We start from the raw sequence: 17,282 nt of genomic DNA on the forward strand, positions 1-17,282 counted from the left end.
AGCGCTCAGAGATGAATGAACTGGCTTTTTGCTGAGTCATTATTGCTCTTCCATTAGCTGGTGACAGACAGGTGGAGCAGATATCCACGAGTTGTGACGGTGAAGCTACTCGGACTGGTTGAATCTTCCTAAACCCCAGTGGACCACAGCGGATCCAGACAGGTCGGACTGGCTCTAAAGACACATTCCAGAGTTTGTCTGCACTTTACCGTGGAAAGGTCTCCGGTACAGGCCGCTGACAGCAGAGCTGCGAACACACAAACACACAGAAAACATCACGTGAGCTCGAACTGCAGAACAAGGCTTCGGTTCACCGACTTCTCCCAGCTTCCCTGAACGCACCTGTTTGTCTGCAAACACGCCTTCCTCTTTTCCGACAAAGGTCTGCCTTTGTGTTGAAACACTGTCTGTAGTTGCGATGACTAACTGCTGCCTGAGTAAAGTTCGGGGATGTTTCTCCTCATCTTACTCACTGGTCATATTTCTGCTTTGGTGTGTTCCAAAGGAAAGAAGTGAGAAAATCAAAGGGGCCTTCTGCAGGGACTCTCTGCAGGCCTGGACTTTTTCCTTCACTTTCCTTCTGCTCTGTCACTGTCTGTGTGTCCGTGCTTCCTCCAGGCAGCTGAAGGCTTATTTCAGGCTGTTTTCCTTGTAGCTTTGTCTCTGCTCTCAATAGCACGTCTAAAAATACTTAATGACAACAATGACCTCAAAGCAACTCAAATACCTGCTTTAATCCACTGCACGTGTGCTGGAGGCCTTCACAGACCAGGATTTCAGATTGAACAGTAATTTGCAGGGTGTGAGAGGCATTAAAGAAGCCAAATTTGACTCGTCTATGAAGTTGAAAAACAGAACAAGAAAACACAATTCGTCTCGTCAAAGGCATCAAATCCATCTGTGTTTGGTCTCACAGATTCAATCGATTCTACTTAAGCTCTTTTAATCTAAGAGCGCCTTCTGTGCTTATTCTAAGTGTTGTGTTGTTTGCTGCTGCACATGTTGGCAAAAGTGAAAGTGGACAAACATAAAACAAGTCAGGACATGTTTGTCTGCGGAACAACTGGTTCAATGACCTGGAGAGTCCCAAGAACCACAGCGATTTATTCCTGACGTAAACGTCCTTCAGAGTCTACAGAGACACTACTGCTCTGATCATCACGCGCCTGAACGTGGAGGTTTAAGAGCCCGAAGGCTGTAAAGGCATGCGTCTGAAAAACAGAGCGAATCAGCGTCTTTCTCAGTTAAAGTGTAACTCAACGAGGAAATAATTAAACATCATCTCTGACGGGCAGCAGGTTCCACTCGCAGCCTCTGAAGGACGACCTGCCCTGAACTACGGCTACAAAGCAGTGTGTGTGTGTGTGTGTGTGTGTGTGTGTGTGTGTGTGTTCTACCTTGTTCCTCAGACGTCAAGGGAGTGCTGCGAAAAGAAATTACAGAGGGAATGAAAATGTGACTGACTCCTGTAGAAAAACACTCTGTTTCAGCAGGACACAGTTCAGTCAAACTCGTGTGGTTCATGTGTGAAGTTCTGTCAGAGTGTATGAAAAACACTTCGTTTAATCATGAATTCATGCACATATGTTGAAAACGTCGTCCGTGTGTGTTTCCTGTGTCTGCTGACGTACCCGGCAGTCGGTTCCACCACCAGATCGGGCATCCCCGTGGACGCCGCCTGGCTCGCCACCGGTCCCTCGTGGTCCAGGATAAACACCTCGTCCTGGCAGATTTCGGTCACAAAGTGCAGGTGCTCCTACAAACGCACATTTCAGCCAAAGTCAGACGTTCATTGGGTGGTTTTAGTAGTTCAAGCTGCGGAGGGGATGAGGCGTGTTTACCTGAGCCTTGTCGATGCGGTAGAAGCGGTCGGCTGACGTGGCTGCAGAGCAGAGACACGCATGTCAGCAGGAAACACTCTGAAAACATGTTACGGACGTCTGTCTATCAAGGTGGTGTCCAAAATCTGAAACCGACAACTGCGTCTGTGGTCACACTCACAGTCCAAGAAGCTCCAGTTGGGAGAGAGTCTACTGGTTGAACTGGTCCTGGGGACGCCCCTGCTCTCATCCTGGAGACAAAGAGACTAATCATCCCTTCACTGAACAATAAACTACATGCAGAAAAGTTTACATGGGGGATTATTTGAAGAGAGAGGAAGCAAAAGAGAGAAATCCAGACAGAGAATAAAGATTTCTTATTGAGCAGCTGAACAACTGATAGCAGGACGGAGACAATCGGGACAATGAGGCCGTGTGTTATGTGGTTTAAACCAGACTGAAATAGAAGAAGTGGATGTGAGCCAGTCGGTGTTCTCCCCTTCCCTCACCACAGATCATAAATATGATTATATTAGTGGATATTTCACATGTCCAGATTTTTCCCAGTGTGGCAGCAGAGGACTTTAGTCTTTTTAACACTTTATTTAGCTTGTTTTTGCAGGTGTAGTGAAACCCAGTATTTTATCTTAAAGCTGCCAACATCGCTGAAAATATCATGACTATCATACAATAACCCAAACGCTTGCAAGAATAAAGTTCAGGGAGAAACTCCTTGAAATTATAACACAGATATTGAAAGAGGGAGAGTTCAAACCCTTCAAAACTACTAATAACCAAACTTTTCCTGCAGAAAGACGCCCAAAAGTCATATACCTGATAGTGCACTCTGTGGCCAGTAGATGGCGCCTGGTGTAAGTCCTAGCAAGCACAGCAGACAGGTTTCAAAGTTAACACACAGCCAAAGCATTTACATCAAAAACTTCCACAGATGTGAGCTGGTTAGTGAGACACACAGCTAAAGAGCAGCTCTGCATTCCCAGTGGCTCCGGACGCTCGTCCAGCTATAAATAACTCGTGGAGGGATGACGCTGCAAGCATTATGAAATAATGATGAGAAACAGAAGAGGGGGGGAGGAAGAGGAAAATCAAAGTAATGACGAGCATAATTACGACGATGAAGGGGGGGAACTTGCCTCTTGTAATCTGTCTATATAGAGTCTGCACGTCTCCAGGTCGCAGTCCCCCCTCACCACCACGATGCCCACTGGGATGGCTGCAGCACACACACACATACACGCATTGAAAAAGTGAGTTAAACCTGTATTTATTGTGTTCGGGCACCTGGTGGGAGGCAGAAACAAGCTGTCACTGACATCTGATCACATTATAAGGCTGAGATCATTGTTTGCTTATTTACACATCCAGCAGACGTGCAACTACATTAGCATTAGCATTAGCATTAGCTGTATTTATCACCACCTGATGAATACATGTCCAATATTCGCTTCTTTAGCTCTGTTTCTGGTCTCTAGCGACTCTTGAGGGAAACAGCAGTTCACCAGCTAGATGCTAACAGTGTCTGCCTGCTGTCTGCTGTTCGGCAGGCTGCCCACAGCGGGTTTCTGTGGAGCTTCTTCACTGAAAACACTTTGAGAACTGAGAGAGTGAAGCCAAACAGTAAAGCTGTGGGCTGGAAAACCGAAACGATGAGCTAAAAGATGCTAAAAAGCATCAGAGCTGAGAGAGAAACTGCAGTCAGACTCATCGCTGTGAGACCACTTTCTCATATTATTAGTCATATTATCCATTATTTCTATAAAAATATTGATTCTAGCTTTTTGATTTCAGAGAACACACACACACACACACACACACGCAGCCTTACAGATGTCCCGCAGTCGTTCCTTGTCGTACTGCAGTCGGTCGTACTCCTGCAGGCTGATCCGATTCACTCGCAGACGCAGACGATCTGGAACTGCGTGAGGACTGGAAGAAAAAAAAAAAAAAAGAAACACGCACACGTGCATGTACGTGCACGCACACACACACGGTTCAGACACGTCCAAATGTACAACGGTAAGGACACACGTATGCATACATGCACACACAGACACACACATCACACACCAAGTCTGAGCCTCTGCAGCACAACGACATTCAATTCCTCGTCTGCCTCGTTTCGCTGATGTTCACACGGCTCAGATTTCTTCTACGTTTTACAGCTGAGCTCGAGTTAAAAGGTCTGACTGATGACTGGAGGTGTGAACAGCTCTCACTGTAAACATAAAGGACTCTGCCGTCCTCCTGCAACACCGCCCTGAGTCTGCGTTTGAGGTCGAGGCGGGCCGACACATTTTAAAGTCAATGTTTGTGGGCAACGGTGCCTTCAGCGAGGATGGAGGATGATGAAGGCAGAACACACGTCAGGAAGATGGTGGGCGGTGAGCAAAACTACAACAGGAGGACAGGAAGAAGAACCCAGCGTCTAAAGCTCAAACCTCACCTGCAAAGGAACAGAGCGGCTGTGGAATCACAGCACAGTGTATTAACGTTATGTCAGTTTTCCTCAGTCACAGCTGAAGCACATTTATGAGCACAGCTTTTCTGGGGGGAGCACGTCAAGAGAGAGCGAAGGAGTGGTTTGACCAGAGCGCGGCTCAGGGTCACGTCAAAGGTGAAGGGACGACAGCAGGAACGACATCAAGACAAGAGGCAGAAGCACATTCAGAAGAGAAAAGGCTTCAGCATGCTGCCATACACTCTCCCTCTCTCTCTCTCTCTGTGCACATACACTGGATAACTTAACACACACGAAACACAAACTCACATTCAACACGATACGACTCAACCTGGGTTCGACCAACACTGACTCAGACTGATGCTGCAAACAGTTTCAGCGTTCACGTCGGCTGAAGCTCGTTATGAGAACGAAGGCGACGTTTGTGCAAAGCGACTGATTGTTCAAGTCATTTTTCATGAACATTCGCAGGTTCCAGCTTCTCGAATGTGAACATTTCCTGCTTTTCTCTGTTTTTTACGATTAAAAGATGAATATATTTTGAGTTTTGGACTGTTGGTTAAATGAATACAAAAATACATATTTGGTTCATTGAGTATGAAAATAATTGCTGCAGGATTCAAAGGTGTATTCGTGACATTTTATTTATGTAGCATGCTCCTGAAGTTGTACTGAAAAACTAGTTAGAATAAAGAAACATGAAAAACAAAAATGAATATGTAGAAATAAAGCAAAGCGTTTATAAGAAACAGGTGCAAATAAACAGACATCATGGCAGATAAAACCTAAAAATGAGGCTGAAAGTGAGTTCTAGTATTATTATTATTGGTACAGTGAGGATTGTAAATGATGGTAAATCGGGTTAAAATGGCTGTAATGTGAATTAAACTGAATCATAACTCATCATAAACGCCGACTGACTGTTTCAGTGTCATGGAGTCAAATATCGGTCGAACCTGAGACGAACAGCAGCGACGCACTCGCTCACAAACACCAAGTAGAGTGACAGAGGGCTGAGGTACTTACACAGAGAAGGAGTCTGGGGGAGCAGAGAGGCGGCGCAGATCAGCTGCACACACCTTCTGAATACTACCGCCGCACACACACACACACACACACACACACACACACACACACACACAGAAGAGAGGAGGAACGTATGGCAGAGAAGAGAGGAGAGGGAGTGGAGGAGGAGAGGAGGCAGAGAGAAGAAGAAAGAAGATGAGACAAGAGGAGAGAAGGACAAAGACAGAGGATAGATGAGGAAAAAGAGAAGAAGAAGAAAAAAGAAGAAGAGGAGGAGAGATGAGGAGAGGTAGAGGGAAAAGGGAGAGGGGAGAGGAGAAGAGAAGGAGAGGAAATAAAGTGAAGAGGAGAGGAACAGACAAGAAAAGGAGAGGAGAGGAGACGAGAGGAGACAAGGAGCAAATGGAAAGAGAGAAGGTGAAAAAGATGAGGAGGAGAAGAGAGGGAAGGAGGGAAGAGGGACACGGAAAGGAGAGGAAAAATGAGGACATGAGGAGAAAGGAGGAGACAGGAGAGGAGACAAAGAAATAAGAGGAGAGGACAACCAAGAGAGGAGAGAAAATGAAAAACAGAGGAGGAGAAAGGACAGGAGCAGTGACGAGGAGGAGAGAAGGAGAAGATAAAAGAGGATTAAAAAAGAAAAAACAGGAGAGGAGAGGAAATGAGGAGACGAGACAAAGGAAAAAGGAAATGAACAAGAGGAGAGGAAGGAAACAAAGGGAGGAGAGAAGGTAAACAAATGAAAATAATAAATAATCAAAAAGATTATAGACATGTTTTGGCAAAGAGAAGAGGAGGGACAGGAGGGGGGGCAGGAGGGGGGACAGGAGGGGGGACAAGAGGGGGGACAGGAGGAGGGACAGGAGGAGGGACAGGAGGAGGGACAGGAGGGGGGACAGGAGGAGGGACAGACGGAGAAAAGCCCAGAGGTAAGTAGACAAACACTGATAGCACAGAGTACAGTAGCATAGCAGTACATCGAGCAGAGACACTAGTTACTGCAGCTACAGCGAGTACTTCTCGTCTACTGTGTCAGTCTGTGTCACATGACCAGCTGGAATAGACCCACAGAAATACACAAAGATACACACGAAGAACTATTAGTACTGCGAGGACGAGCCGTGTTAGTAGCCACACATGTGAACTGTTAATCAGCTAACGTAATGGCGGCGCAGTGGCGGGAAAGCCACGCGGTGCTCCGTGTGGAAGTGTCCCTGGAGAGCTTCCTGGTGCTTCAGTTTGGACTGGTTTGAGCGGACAGCGCAGAGATCCCTGCGCCGGCCGAGCTTTGGCGAGCTGGAGAGCGATGTGGGACACTGAGAGGAGTGAATGTCAGCTCCCACTAAACAGATTGTATGACTCACTCAGAGCAACCCGGCTTTTACAACACTGCTGGCCTAGTTCCTCTGTCTGCGTGTGTGTGTGTGTGTGTGTGCGTGACTCACTCGTTGAGCAGGGGCACAGAGGTGCGTCTCTTGCTCTTCTGGACCATGTTGGCCTGGTTTCGGAGGGAGATGTGGAGGGTGGAGGGAGCCAGTCGACACGGCTCGCCGTCCACCTGCAAAGACACACAAGGATCAGGTCTACAGGCAGAGAGCGGCGACTCTAACGAGGACCTGGCCTCTGTGGGGTCATTATCACAGAACACACGACCTCAGGTTGAACACCTGAGGCTCCACTCTGGAGAAAGTCCCTCCACAGCCGAGTCCAGCTGTCCTCGATTCAACCGTCCTCAGGCAGAGGAGAAGACTGCCAGTAGTAGTGGATGAAAGACGGTCGGGAGCGTCGAGAAGGTGAGTTATTTTCAGCCCTGAACGTTTCACACAATAAATCCTCTCAGACAGTACGCTGAAATACGAGCTCTTCCCACATCAACCGTTTATTAATACGTCTAATTATATATCAACACGCTGTATAACTGAGGGGACGTGAAGTCCGCAGTCTCACACTCAGCTGACAGGCTGTAGGATTCATGTGGAGGGAGACTTGTGGTGTTTCGGGCTCTGTGAGTTTACTGTGTACTTTCCTCTGCTTGATGAATCCTGTAGAAAACATGAGCTTTCTATTTTTATCCTGCTGTCATGCCGAGTACATTTCTGAGCAGCATCTGAATCAGAAGAGCGGAGCCGTCTGAGGGGCTGCAGTGGAGCTGGAGCCATGTTGACGCCTCCACTGGGACGTTTTTAAGGTGGACGGACGAGGCGCACGCCCCAAATCTGCAGCTCGTGTGTGTTCTGTCGTGTCAGTGAGGCAGAGAGGGTGTGCTCACCTGAACAGGTACGGTCTTGAAGGTAGTGAGGACGACCTCTCTGCACTGGTGCAGCCTCTCGCCGTGACCGCCGACCTGTAGCGCCGCCTGGTGGACAGAAGGGAGACGTGCACTCAGGGTTATAATAACAACAGGAGGCGCCGTGATCACACTAACACACACCACCCTGCTCCTTCTTCCTCCTCCTCCTCCTACTCCTTCTGTCGGCCATTTTTCTTCTGAATTGTGTTTTTCTTTTTAATCTTCTGTTTCTCTCACCAGTGAGGCCATGGTGAAGCCGATAACCTCGATGCAGCCGTCGTCATGGCGCTGCGGTTCAAAGTCCCGGTGGTCACCTGTGTTTCCCCACGGCATGGTGCCAGCACAGTACCTACACACACACACACACACACACACACACACACACACACACACACACACACAGAGACAGACCTCATGTCTCTGCCTTGAGGACTGACCGCCTTTAAGTGATTTCATCAGTCATCAGGAGACATCTGCAGTGTCTCATTGTGTTATTCTAGCTGTGTTAAAGGTTTAAACACTGAATAATCAGAAGTTCTGGACGTGAAAATGATCCCAGTGACTGACGCAGCTTATGTCAGACGTCAGACTGTGTGTGTATTCACCTACCTGGGAATGTTTAAAAAAACAATGCACTGAAATTTCAGCTCCTGGATCTTAGGGGTTAAGTCGGTACCATCACACTGAGAGAGACGGAGACAGAGAGAGAGTGAAAGTTAGAACCTGTGGACTCGAGCGGCGGTTTAGAAAGCGGCTTGCGTGCTCTCGTGTGTTCGTTCTCCTGACTTCGCAGCACAAAGCGACTCTCGTATCCTTTACGTGCTTTTAAATGCCATCAGGCTTCTCTCGGTTCTCGGTTTTCCTTCTCAGTTTCAGCGCTCTCCGTCTCAAAGCCGGCTCGGTGTTGGGGTGAAAAGTGATTGATTCAGGTCAAAGGTAACGTCAGCCCGACACACTCAGCTCTCCTGACGCGGCCTGAACGTAGATTATGTTTCAGGGTCAGTCTGATGTGGAATTAGCCATTTTTCAACAAGCTAGCTGTTATTTAATGTTCAGTTTGACTGAAATTACATACTTTATATTATCACTGACAAATTCCAGGGAAACACCAAAACCACCAGTAAATTGATCCTTCTAACAAGTGATGTGTGTGTTTCCAAAGCCTGATAAATCTCCTTCCTCTGTGCTGCTGTGCTGGAGCTCCTAACTATCAGAAACACACCTTCAGTGATGCCTTCAGTGCACTGGGTGACGCGTTCCTTCAGTACCACGAACACACCAGAAAATAGTCCCCAACAAATGCTCCATTTCTAAAAGTACAGTAAGGAACATCTGCTAAAAACTGAGCCTTTAACAATCAAAGTGTATGTCTTTGATGGCATCAATGCAAAGGATATGAAAGTAAGAGGAAGCAAACAAAATATATATAATTCTGCCAGCCGTGTGCTTTAATATCAGCCTGAGATGATCAAAAAATGATGCTTTGCTAACAGAACTAGCCCCCGTTCTCACTGTTTTCTGACCTGGTTATTAATGAGGAAGGCTGCTCTGAGTATAGAGGCCAGCGGTCAACAGCAGAGCAGCGGCCCTGATCAGGATTCAGTATCCTGCTGAAGGACACCTCAGCGCGGCCGACGCTCAAACAGCAGTTGAAAGACGGCCTTTTTAAGCACCGGGCCGAACGGCTGCCCAGACATGTCGACACGGAAAACGATACAGAGAGAGCGTGTTAACACTCACCACCACTCTGACGTGCTTGGACAAATCCCTGGAGCTCCTCTGGAGGAAATCTGAGAAGGCAGCCTGCAAAGACACACACAAACAGAGAAAAGGAGCCAATCAAACAGAATTACAGTTCATTAAGAAGAGATCACTCCCCTGCACGCCTCCTTTCCGACTCACGCCCATAATTCATTCCTGACGTCTCACCAACAGATTCCAAAGAAGATTCTCAGAGATAAGAATGAAGCTTCAGATCAAACAGGACACGTTGACTGAAGCTCTCTGGATGAAAACTGCCCTGCTGACATTCTCCAGTGCAGTCTGAATCAGGACTATGATCGCACATTTTCAGGTCTGAAAATAAGACTTTTCCATCTCAAAGCCTTCATCCTAACCTCCCCTCCTCTGAGCTAACAGCTCGTCTGTTTCCCCTTCATCTCTCTTCCGGCCGCTCCATCTCTCCTCATCCTCCCGTCTGTCTGTTCACTGATTCACTTCCTTCACGCCGATCTCACCTTCCTCTCAGCCATCACTCTTATAAAACACCGCACACGGGTCTGTGTGTCGTGTTAAGACAAACAGAGAGAGCACAGGAAACTCTGTGTGTGTGTGTGTGTGTGTGTGTGTGTGTGTGTGTGTGTGTGTGTGTGGGACGCTCACTCCTGCATAGAACATCTTGTTGCGGAAGCGACTGTTGAACTTCTCGGGGTTGGCCTCTGGAAGAGACAAAATCAGAGAGGCAGAGAAGAAGGAGAACACATTAAACACGTTGCTGCTGCGGTCAGACATGAAAAAAAAAAAGAGCACAGAGACGAAGAGTAAGTGTGAAAATCTGACTCATCGGCGAATGCATGGATGCTGGTGTGTATCAGAACGTGTCCTCTTTAATATTTGATCTTATTGCGCTCGTCTTTCAGCGGAGTGGGATGCATTACCGGGAAACAGAAGGACTTGATGGGATATAAATAGAGTTAAAACAGAGCGGAGCGCAGAAAGACAGAGACTCCACCGACCTCTGGACTCGTGGAACTCCAGGGTGACGTGAGCGTCGAAGCCCAGGCTGAAGTAGTTGTTGAACACGTTCAGAGGCAGCTGAGGACACAGGGAAAACACTCCAGTGAGTGTTTTTGCATAAATATCACATCATTTATTCTCACAGTCCCACTCAGCTGAACACGTGTACACATACTGTGCCTTCATACATCACGTCCATCCATCTCTGGAGACTCACACACAGAATGAAAACCCAGAAACACATCAGGAGGTAATTCAGAGGGACCATTTCCTGATTCTAAAAAAAAAAAAACATTCCACAGGTAAACAGGCTCACTGGTGACAGGTGAGAGGGTCATGATTGGGTGTGAAAGGGGCATCCTGGGGAGGCTCAGTCGATCAGGGAGGAGCGAGGTTCACCGCTTTGTGAACACATGACACTTCAGGACATTGTTGTCAGGAAACGCAGCTTGTCTGCAAATGGCTGCTCCACACGGCGTCCTGGCCTTTTTGAGACGGAGCTCGTCAAAGGTTTCTGGGGGCGACTCGCGCCGAGACTTTCAGAAGATGCTTTTCATTGGTCACTTCTGTCGGCGCGGATCGCTGCTGTGATCTGTGTTTGAGTTTTTCAGCTTTTTTTTCCCCCCAGTTTTAAATATAGCAAGGAGCAATCGTACCAGAAGGAAGAAGAAACAATGAGCTGCAGGAAATACACTGCGACAGGCAGTCATGTGACGCGCAACAGCCAATCAGCCGTCGACTGGAAGACGCGAGAATTCAAGCTCTGTGCCTTCATGTCGAGTCTAACCTCACAGGGTCCAGCCTTTTGTCGTCCCCACAGTGTGACTGTGAACAGCTTGTTGTCCACACACACACACACACACACACACACACACACACACACACACACACACACACACACAGATACAAACTAGCTGCCAGACCAGACTGCTGGCTGACTTCTGACCTTCTGCGTGCCCTCCTCTGGCTGCGCAGAACTTTTCTCCACCAGGAGGTTCCACCTGTCCAGCTGCACCACCGAGCCGTCCTCCACGTGACATAAGACCTTGGACACCGGCTCATCTGTGTAACCCTGCAGACGAAGAAACACAGATGGACAGAAAAGGAGTGAATTTCCATTAGGGGACACACGCAGTCAGCAGTTACAGCATTGTGCCTGCGAAGTAAAATTTAATATTTCCATCACAGCTGACTTCATATATGAGGAGGGAACATCGTTAGGAAAACAATGTCACCACAAGGTCCGTTCAGGAGCTTTTCTGGAGCTTTCAGTCACATCGCAGCATCCTCAGCCAGCTGAGGAAGACGGTGTGATGTGATGGAGAGAACAGCTGCAAAAAGGTTAGGTTCATTTAAAAGAGGACTCAAGGTAAGTCGGTCAGTTAAGGCATTCTAGCAAAAACAATCAAAAGTGGAGGAGAAGAAGAGAGTGGGGAGTGTACGGCTGGAAAGAAGAAGAGAGGAAGAAGAGACGCAGATGGACGGAAGGAAAAATGATGTGGAGCGAAGAGAAAGAGGGATGAAAGGATGATGTCATCTGTGGCTAATTCATGGCCTCTATCCCTCTTTCTATCTGTCCAACTGCCAAAGCCTCTCTGTCCCTTATCTACGGGCTAACACACACACACACACACACACACACACACACACACACACACACACACACACACACACACACACGCTAGGTTTTCATCACTTTTGGGGACATTACATGGACTTACATTCATTTCCTGGAGACTTACCCGAACCATAACCACTACTTGCCTAACCCTAATCCTAACCCTTAACTTAACTTACCTTAACCTTAACCCCAGTCTGCATCCTAAATGTAATGATTTACATTATGCAGACCTGCGTCTTGTCCCCACAATGTGACTGTGTAAACAGATTTATGTCCCCACACACACACACACACACACACACACACACACACACACACACTCCTCCCTTTCTCCTGACATCAGTCCATCCCTTCATATCCTATTCAAGCGAGGTCTCTCTAATGGACAGCATTCTGTCCGTCCTTCATTCTCTCCATCCTCTGTCTCTTTCATCTGTTTTTTTTCTGTCTCCCTCTGGACAGGGTCAGGAAATCAGTGTACCAAGGACTGCACCGAGTGACGCACACGCACACAAGGACACAACAATCTGATGATAGTAACGCTCATCAGCTGGGCACACACACACACACACACACACACACACACACACACAGACACACACAGACACGCACACGCACAGCAGTGCTCACACTCGGACACACAGCAAGTCACAGGGTCATTCACACTCACACAGAGAGAGGTGGGGCAGAGGCAACAGTGAGTAACACAACTGAGTGTCAGAGAGGAGAGAGGGACAAGGAAAGAAAGCAGGGGGGAGGAAAGGAAAGGGGAAGGAAGGGAAGGAAGGAAAGGAAAGGAGAAGGAAGGGAAGGAAAGGAGAAGGAAGGGAAGGAAGGAAAGGAAAGGAGAAGGAAGGGAAGGAAAGGAGAAGGAAGGGAAGGAAAGGATAAAATGAAACAAATCAGGGTAAATGGAAGGGAGGGAGAGGAAGGGACAGAAAAGGAAAGGGAAAAGAAAAAAGGAAAAGAAAAAAAAGAATGGAAAGGACGGAGAGAGATGAAGAGGAGGGGGGAGGAAAGGGAAAGGGAAAAGGAAAGAAGCAACAGAGACAGAGTGAATAAAGAAGCCCTGCTGCTGAACGAGAGGACAAAAAGGAGACACTAATTACACAAAAGGTAGATCTGAGTTTTCGTTCAGCCCCCTCCTCCTTCAAAGCGTCTATCTCTCTCTGCATCAGGACTTCTCCAGCATCGTCCCCCTGCAGTCCCGAGACGCCAAAGTCATTCACGCGTCCTTGGTTGCAGCGTCTGCAAAGACTGTACCGCGCTCCACACCGAGTGACGCTAAACCAGCCTTATTCACACCGAGCTGAGAGACCGAGAGCATGTTCGATATTATCAGAACATTAATTAAAGGAGATGCAAAATGGACGAAGCATCATTTCAGGTTTTGACTCAGACTTTGGACTCGTTCAGAGAGACGCTCCAGGTTTTATCATCGCTACAAGCCCACATAACTGGGCTGAAGAAAAGCCTAATGGAGGAATGTGGGTGCTGGTAAAGGTTTCTTCTTCTGTGTTACAGTGCAGTTACGCAACGTGAGTGTGTCAAGGGGCAGATTCTTGATGCTTCCTCACTTCACCTTATTTTAGTAACAAGCCGCCAGAGCCCAGAGCGCCTTCCTACAGACGGACGGTGAAGTACGTTTGACTTTTCTGAGTCTTAGCTCAGAGAACAGACTCCAAACGTAATGGAAGTGTAAATTAAACGTACTTAAACCTGCGCTTGGTGGCGGTGGAAACAAGCTGCGAGCACAACATCATCACTTTTTAAGTTGCTTATTTAAGCAGCCGGCAGTTATGAAACAACATTAATACTGATTTGAAGTCGTGTTTGTGTCACCTGATGAATCTAAGTCCAATATTCTTTCTCTTTCAGCTCTTTTCTGGTCTCCACCAGCTCCTAAGGAAAATGTCTGACTCTTTAGCTGCTAAATGCTCCGCCATGCTCACCAGCTAGTGGCTAACTGTGTCTGCTGTGAGCCGCCGAGCAGGTAGTGCACAGCGGGTCTTTATCTGCAAACAGCTGCCCCCTGCAGCTGGAGACAGCAGCGAGAGAGTGAACCACAGCGGACAGCTGCAGAAATGAGCTGAAACTCATTATGAAGCAACGTAGAGCAGAGAGGAGCTGCAGAAGTTTGACCACTGGATTTCTAAACTCTCTAAACGACTGGGCCGTGTGCAGAGGTGTCGCTGCTGCGATGCTTCTCCACAGGAGGAAGTGTTTGGACACAGCTTCTATTTTCTGCTCTTTCAGCTGTGATTCTGCGTCGCACTAATGTGGTTCAACTGTACAAAGGCAGAGAAATCATCAGATGAGGCACAAACGCGGAGATAAAACGAACTTCGACAACGTCAGCAGCGAATGTGTCATCTGCGCTCGATGTGTTGCGCCTCGGAGAGGTCAGACGGTGGCTAAATGTCGGGGTTTAGAGGGTGAGCTCTGCAGGAAGAACACCGTCGCAGACTTCCTGGAATGTGCTGAGTTCTGCTGGAGCTACCAGAGGAGTCGGGGAGGAAAATACTGCATTTAATTTAACCGCACATCAGCACCGGTCCATAATGTGCAGAATGCACTCATTAGATATTTATTCACACATGCGATGTGGATGAACTTCATTTAACAGGCTGAACAGACACTTGAACGAACAGCTACAGGGCGGAGAAACTGCGACGTCCTGCCGCTCTCAGAAGTCAAGGCTAGGAACTCACCCCACCCCAGTTGAGCGTCCTGGCGAGGTCATTTCCTGTTCCCAGAGGAAGAACAGCGACCGGAGGCTGGGGGTTCATCTGCAGCTCATCTAGAGTGGACAGGATCCACCCCACCTACAGAGACACGCACACAACGTATAAGCTGCAAAGATTTCAGAGGACACGCAGCAGAAAGAGGTGATAGCAGGACGGAGCCTTACTGTGCCGTCGCCTCCGCAGGCGAGGATCCTCAGATTTGGCACTTTCCGATACAACTCCAACCTGACGATTCACAGAGAGCACAAAGCAGAACGGTTGTAGAATAAAAGCGGTTTTTCAGCAGTGCTGATCGGTGTCGAGTGGGCGTAATTGGTCCAAGTTTCATGAAAACTGTTCAACCTGTGGTTTCGAATAAAAGAGGATAATGACTGAAAGTGAAGAGAAAAGCTGCAGCGTTTTCCCAGAGAGCGGACTGTTCATAATGTGATGTTAAATAATGGCGTAAGTGGAAAATGGTTTCTAAATGGGCCAGAGAAAACACTGTTTCACAGCACGTGAATCTTTCATTACGGCCTTCCAGTTAGATAAAGCAGAGTGAAGGGCAGAATGTCACGCTGACTTTAACCCGAGGTGTTAATAAAGCACCGTTCAAACTGGAGGTACTCACGCCTCTCGCAGGCCGCCCTGTGACAGGTCAAAGACTTGTCGAGGGTTCAAGATCCACATGAACATCTGTAACACCTTGGCACCCTGCAGACACACACAGGTAATCAAACAACCCGGCATGCTGTTAAAATGCTTTTCTTCCTCATGAAATCAGGTATTAACAGCTGATAATGTCAGGAAGCACGAACATGTTGATTTCTAAGCTAATTCTCCAGAAAGTGCTCTGAAATCATTACAGGGACTTCACATGAGGCGAGCTTCAGGGATCTGAAACAGGTGCTGACCTGGTTTCCTCCACTCTTGGGATTGACAAAAACCAGGATGGGCTTCATGAGAGGTGAGGGGAGGGGCTTCAACATGAACGGACGCCATTTCGACTCCTGAAGACAGAAAGACACAGAGGGACAAACGCATGAAGCAGCGAGGAAATACACAGAGGTACTGTCCCCACGTGTAGAACATATATGTTACTGCACTGAGACATGCGCGCACACACACACACACACACACACACACACACGCACAGGCACACCATGCTTGTATATGTTTTCCAGATTAAAACCATTACATGAACGCCTGATGATAAACGTGAGTGAACAATAAATCAAATTATTATTCTAGTACAAATAATCATGAGCTGCACCCATGAGTGTTAGGAGTTGAATAAATCACTCATCAACAAATACATGTACACACGTGAGTTCAGCTCTGGAGTAGGAAGTAAATATTTAAATAAATAAATATTAATAATAATAAATCTGAACTTTCTGTAAACACGAATATCCTTTGTCACAGTCGTACTTACATCCAGTCCCTTCTTGCTTGTCCTTCGTTTGAAAGATGTCCGCTTTTTTCTCCTGGCAGAGTTCTTAAGCGAGCTCTAGGGTACGAACACACACACACACACACACACACACACACACACACACACACACACACAGAGTTCAGTGGTTAGTTCACTGTCACCATGTCCCTTGTGATGGTAATTAAAAGTGCAATGAAGCATGTGATGCGACTGAGAGGTGTGTGTGTGTGTGTGTGTGTGTGTGTGTGTGTGTGTGTGTGTGATGACGGAGACACGGACCCAGAGTTCCCTCAGAGAGATCAGACATGTGTCAGCTCATATCAAATCATAGCCAAAATCTCTCACACACCCTGCGTACACACACACGCTGGAGCTCGCTCACACACATACACACACACACACACACACACACACACACACACACACACACACACACACACACAGTTTTTGACGCACGCCTTCTTTTAGAGTTTTAAATTTAGATCCAACAAAGTCGTTTCTCATTACTGTCACAGATGACAGCGAGTGAACTTCATCAAGCGGCGGACTGACTGCTGAGGGATGCCTGTGACGGGAGTGTGTGTGCGTGTGTGTGTACACCTGTGGTTTCCTGACTTTGATGATCCAGGAGGGTGGTACTATGACTCCAGCGTGGGCCCCCAGTGAACATGGCTCCTCAATCTGGTGCAGCATGAAACACGTCACCTTATTGTGGAACTGCAACAGAAACACCGTTTGTTAGCATTTATGCTATTTATGAGTCATTTTTACCAAACACACACTTCACATCTGAGCCGCGTGCTGCCTCTTAAAGGGTCGTTTCACCCACATGACGATGAATATGCGGTATATCGTCGCAGAGGACGGTTCACTTACAGCCTGTTTACACCACGAACAGCTGATGGCGATGATTTCTTTACTGTGGAAGAACTTCTGTTGAAAACTCTGCAGAAACAGACAGAAATACACTGAGGTAGTGTGCATGAACAAAGACAGCTATGAACAGTGTGTGTGTGTGTGTGTGTGTGTGTGTGTGTGTGTGTGTGCGTGTGTGTGTCCTTACCTTTCCACACTGTCTACATTTCCCCTCCTGTCTTCGTCGGTGAACCCAGTGATGCCTCAGTACGTTCTGCTGTCAGAGAGAGATGC

The 17,282-nt window shown here is 47.6% G+C and overlaps 1 protein-coding gene across 8 annotated transcripts in view; it reads right to left on the minus strand.

Annotated features, from left to right (window-relative positions):
* dgki (diacylglycerol kinase, iota) overlaps positions 1-17,282 on the minus strand; it is a 61,277-nt gene that overhangs the window by 8,639 nt on the left and 35,356 nt on the right. For 3 of the 8 annotated variants that reach the window (XM_076722899.1, XM_076722901.1, XM_076722906.1), the window contains exons 6-30: positions 17,197-17,265; positions 17,010-17,078; positions 16,734-16,850; positions 16,134-16,208; positions 15,613-15,708; positions 15,330-15,412; positions 14,884-14,944; positions 14,684-14,797; positions 11,298-11,423; positions 10,351-10,429; positions 9,998-10,053; positions 9,356-9,418; positions 8,225-8,298; positions 7,853-7,964; positions 7,595-7,681; positions 6,771-6,883; positions 5,326-5,388; positions 3,667-3,767; positions 2,975-3,054; positions 2,655-2,699; positions 2,002-2,071; positions 1,842-1,882; positions 1,632-1,756; positions 1,398-1,423; positions 210-247 (exon numbers count right to left, since the gene is read on the minus strand). In XM_076722899.1, the coding sequence (XP_076579014.1) occupies positions 210-247; positions 1,398-1,423; positions 1,632-1,756; positions 1,842-1,882; positions 2,002-2,071; positions 2,655-2,699; positions 2,975-3,054; positions 3,667-3,767; positions 5,326-5,388; positions 6,771-6,883; positions 7,595-7,681; positions 7,853-7,964; positions 8,225-8,298; positions 9,356-9,418; positions 9,998-10,053; positions 10,351-10,429; positions 11,298-11,423; positions 14,684-14,797; positions 14,884-14,944; positions 15,330-15,412; positions 15,613-15,708; positions 16,134-16,208; positions 16,734-16,850; positions 17,010-17,078; positions 17,197-17,265 (1,983 nt within the window). The remainder of the gene's footprint in view (positions 1-209; positions 248-1,397; positions 1,424-1,631; positions 1,757-1,841; positions 1,883-2,001; positions 2,072-2,654; positions 2,700-2,974; positions 3,055-3,666; positions 3,768-5,325; positions 5,389-6,770; positions 6,884-7,594; positions 7,682-7,852; positions 7,965-8,224; positions 8,299-9,355; positions 9,419-9,997; positions 10,054-10,350; positions 10,430-11,297; positions 11,424-14,683; positions 14,798-14,883; positions 14,945-15,329; positions 15,413-15,612; positions 15,709-16,133; positions 16,209-16,733; positions 16,851-17,009; positions 17,079-17,196; positions 17,266-17,282) is intronic. The other 5 variants (XM_076722905.1, XM_076722903.1, XM_076722900.1 and 2 more) reach the window with 4 other exon arrangements.

This window comes from Chaetodon auriga, chromosome 22, assembly GCF_051107435.1.
Source record: "Chaetodon auriga isolate fChaAug3 chromosome 22, fChaAug3.hap1, whole genome shotgun sequence".
In the NCBI taxonomy this organism is placed as follows: Eukaryota; Metazoa; Chordata; class Actinopteri; order Chaetodontiformes; family Chaetodontidae; genus Chaetodon; species Chaetodon auriga.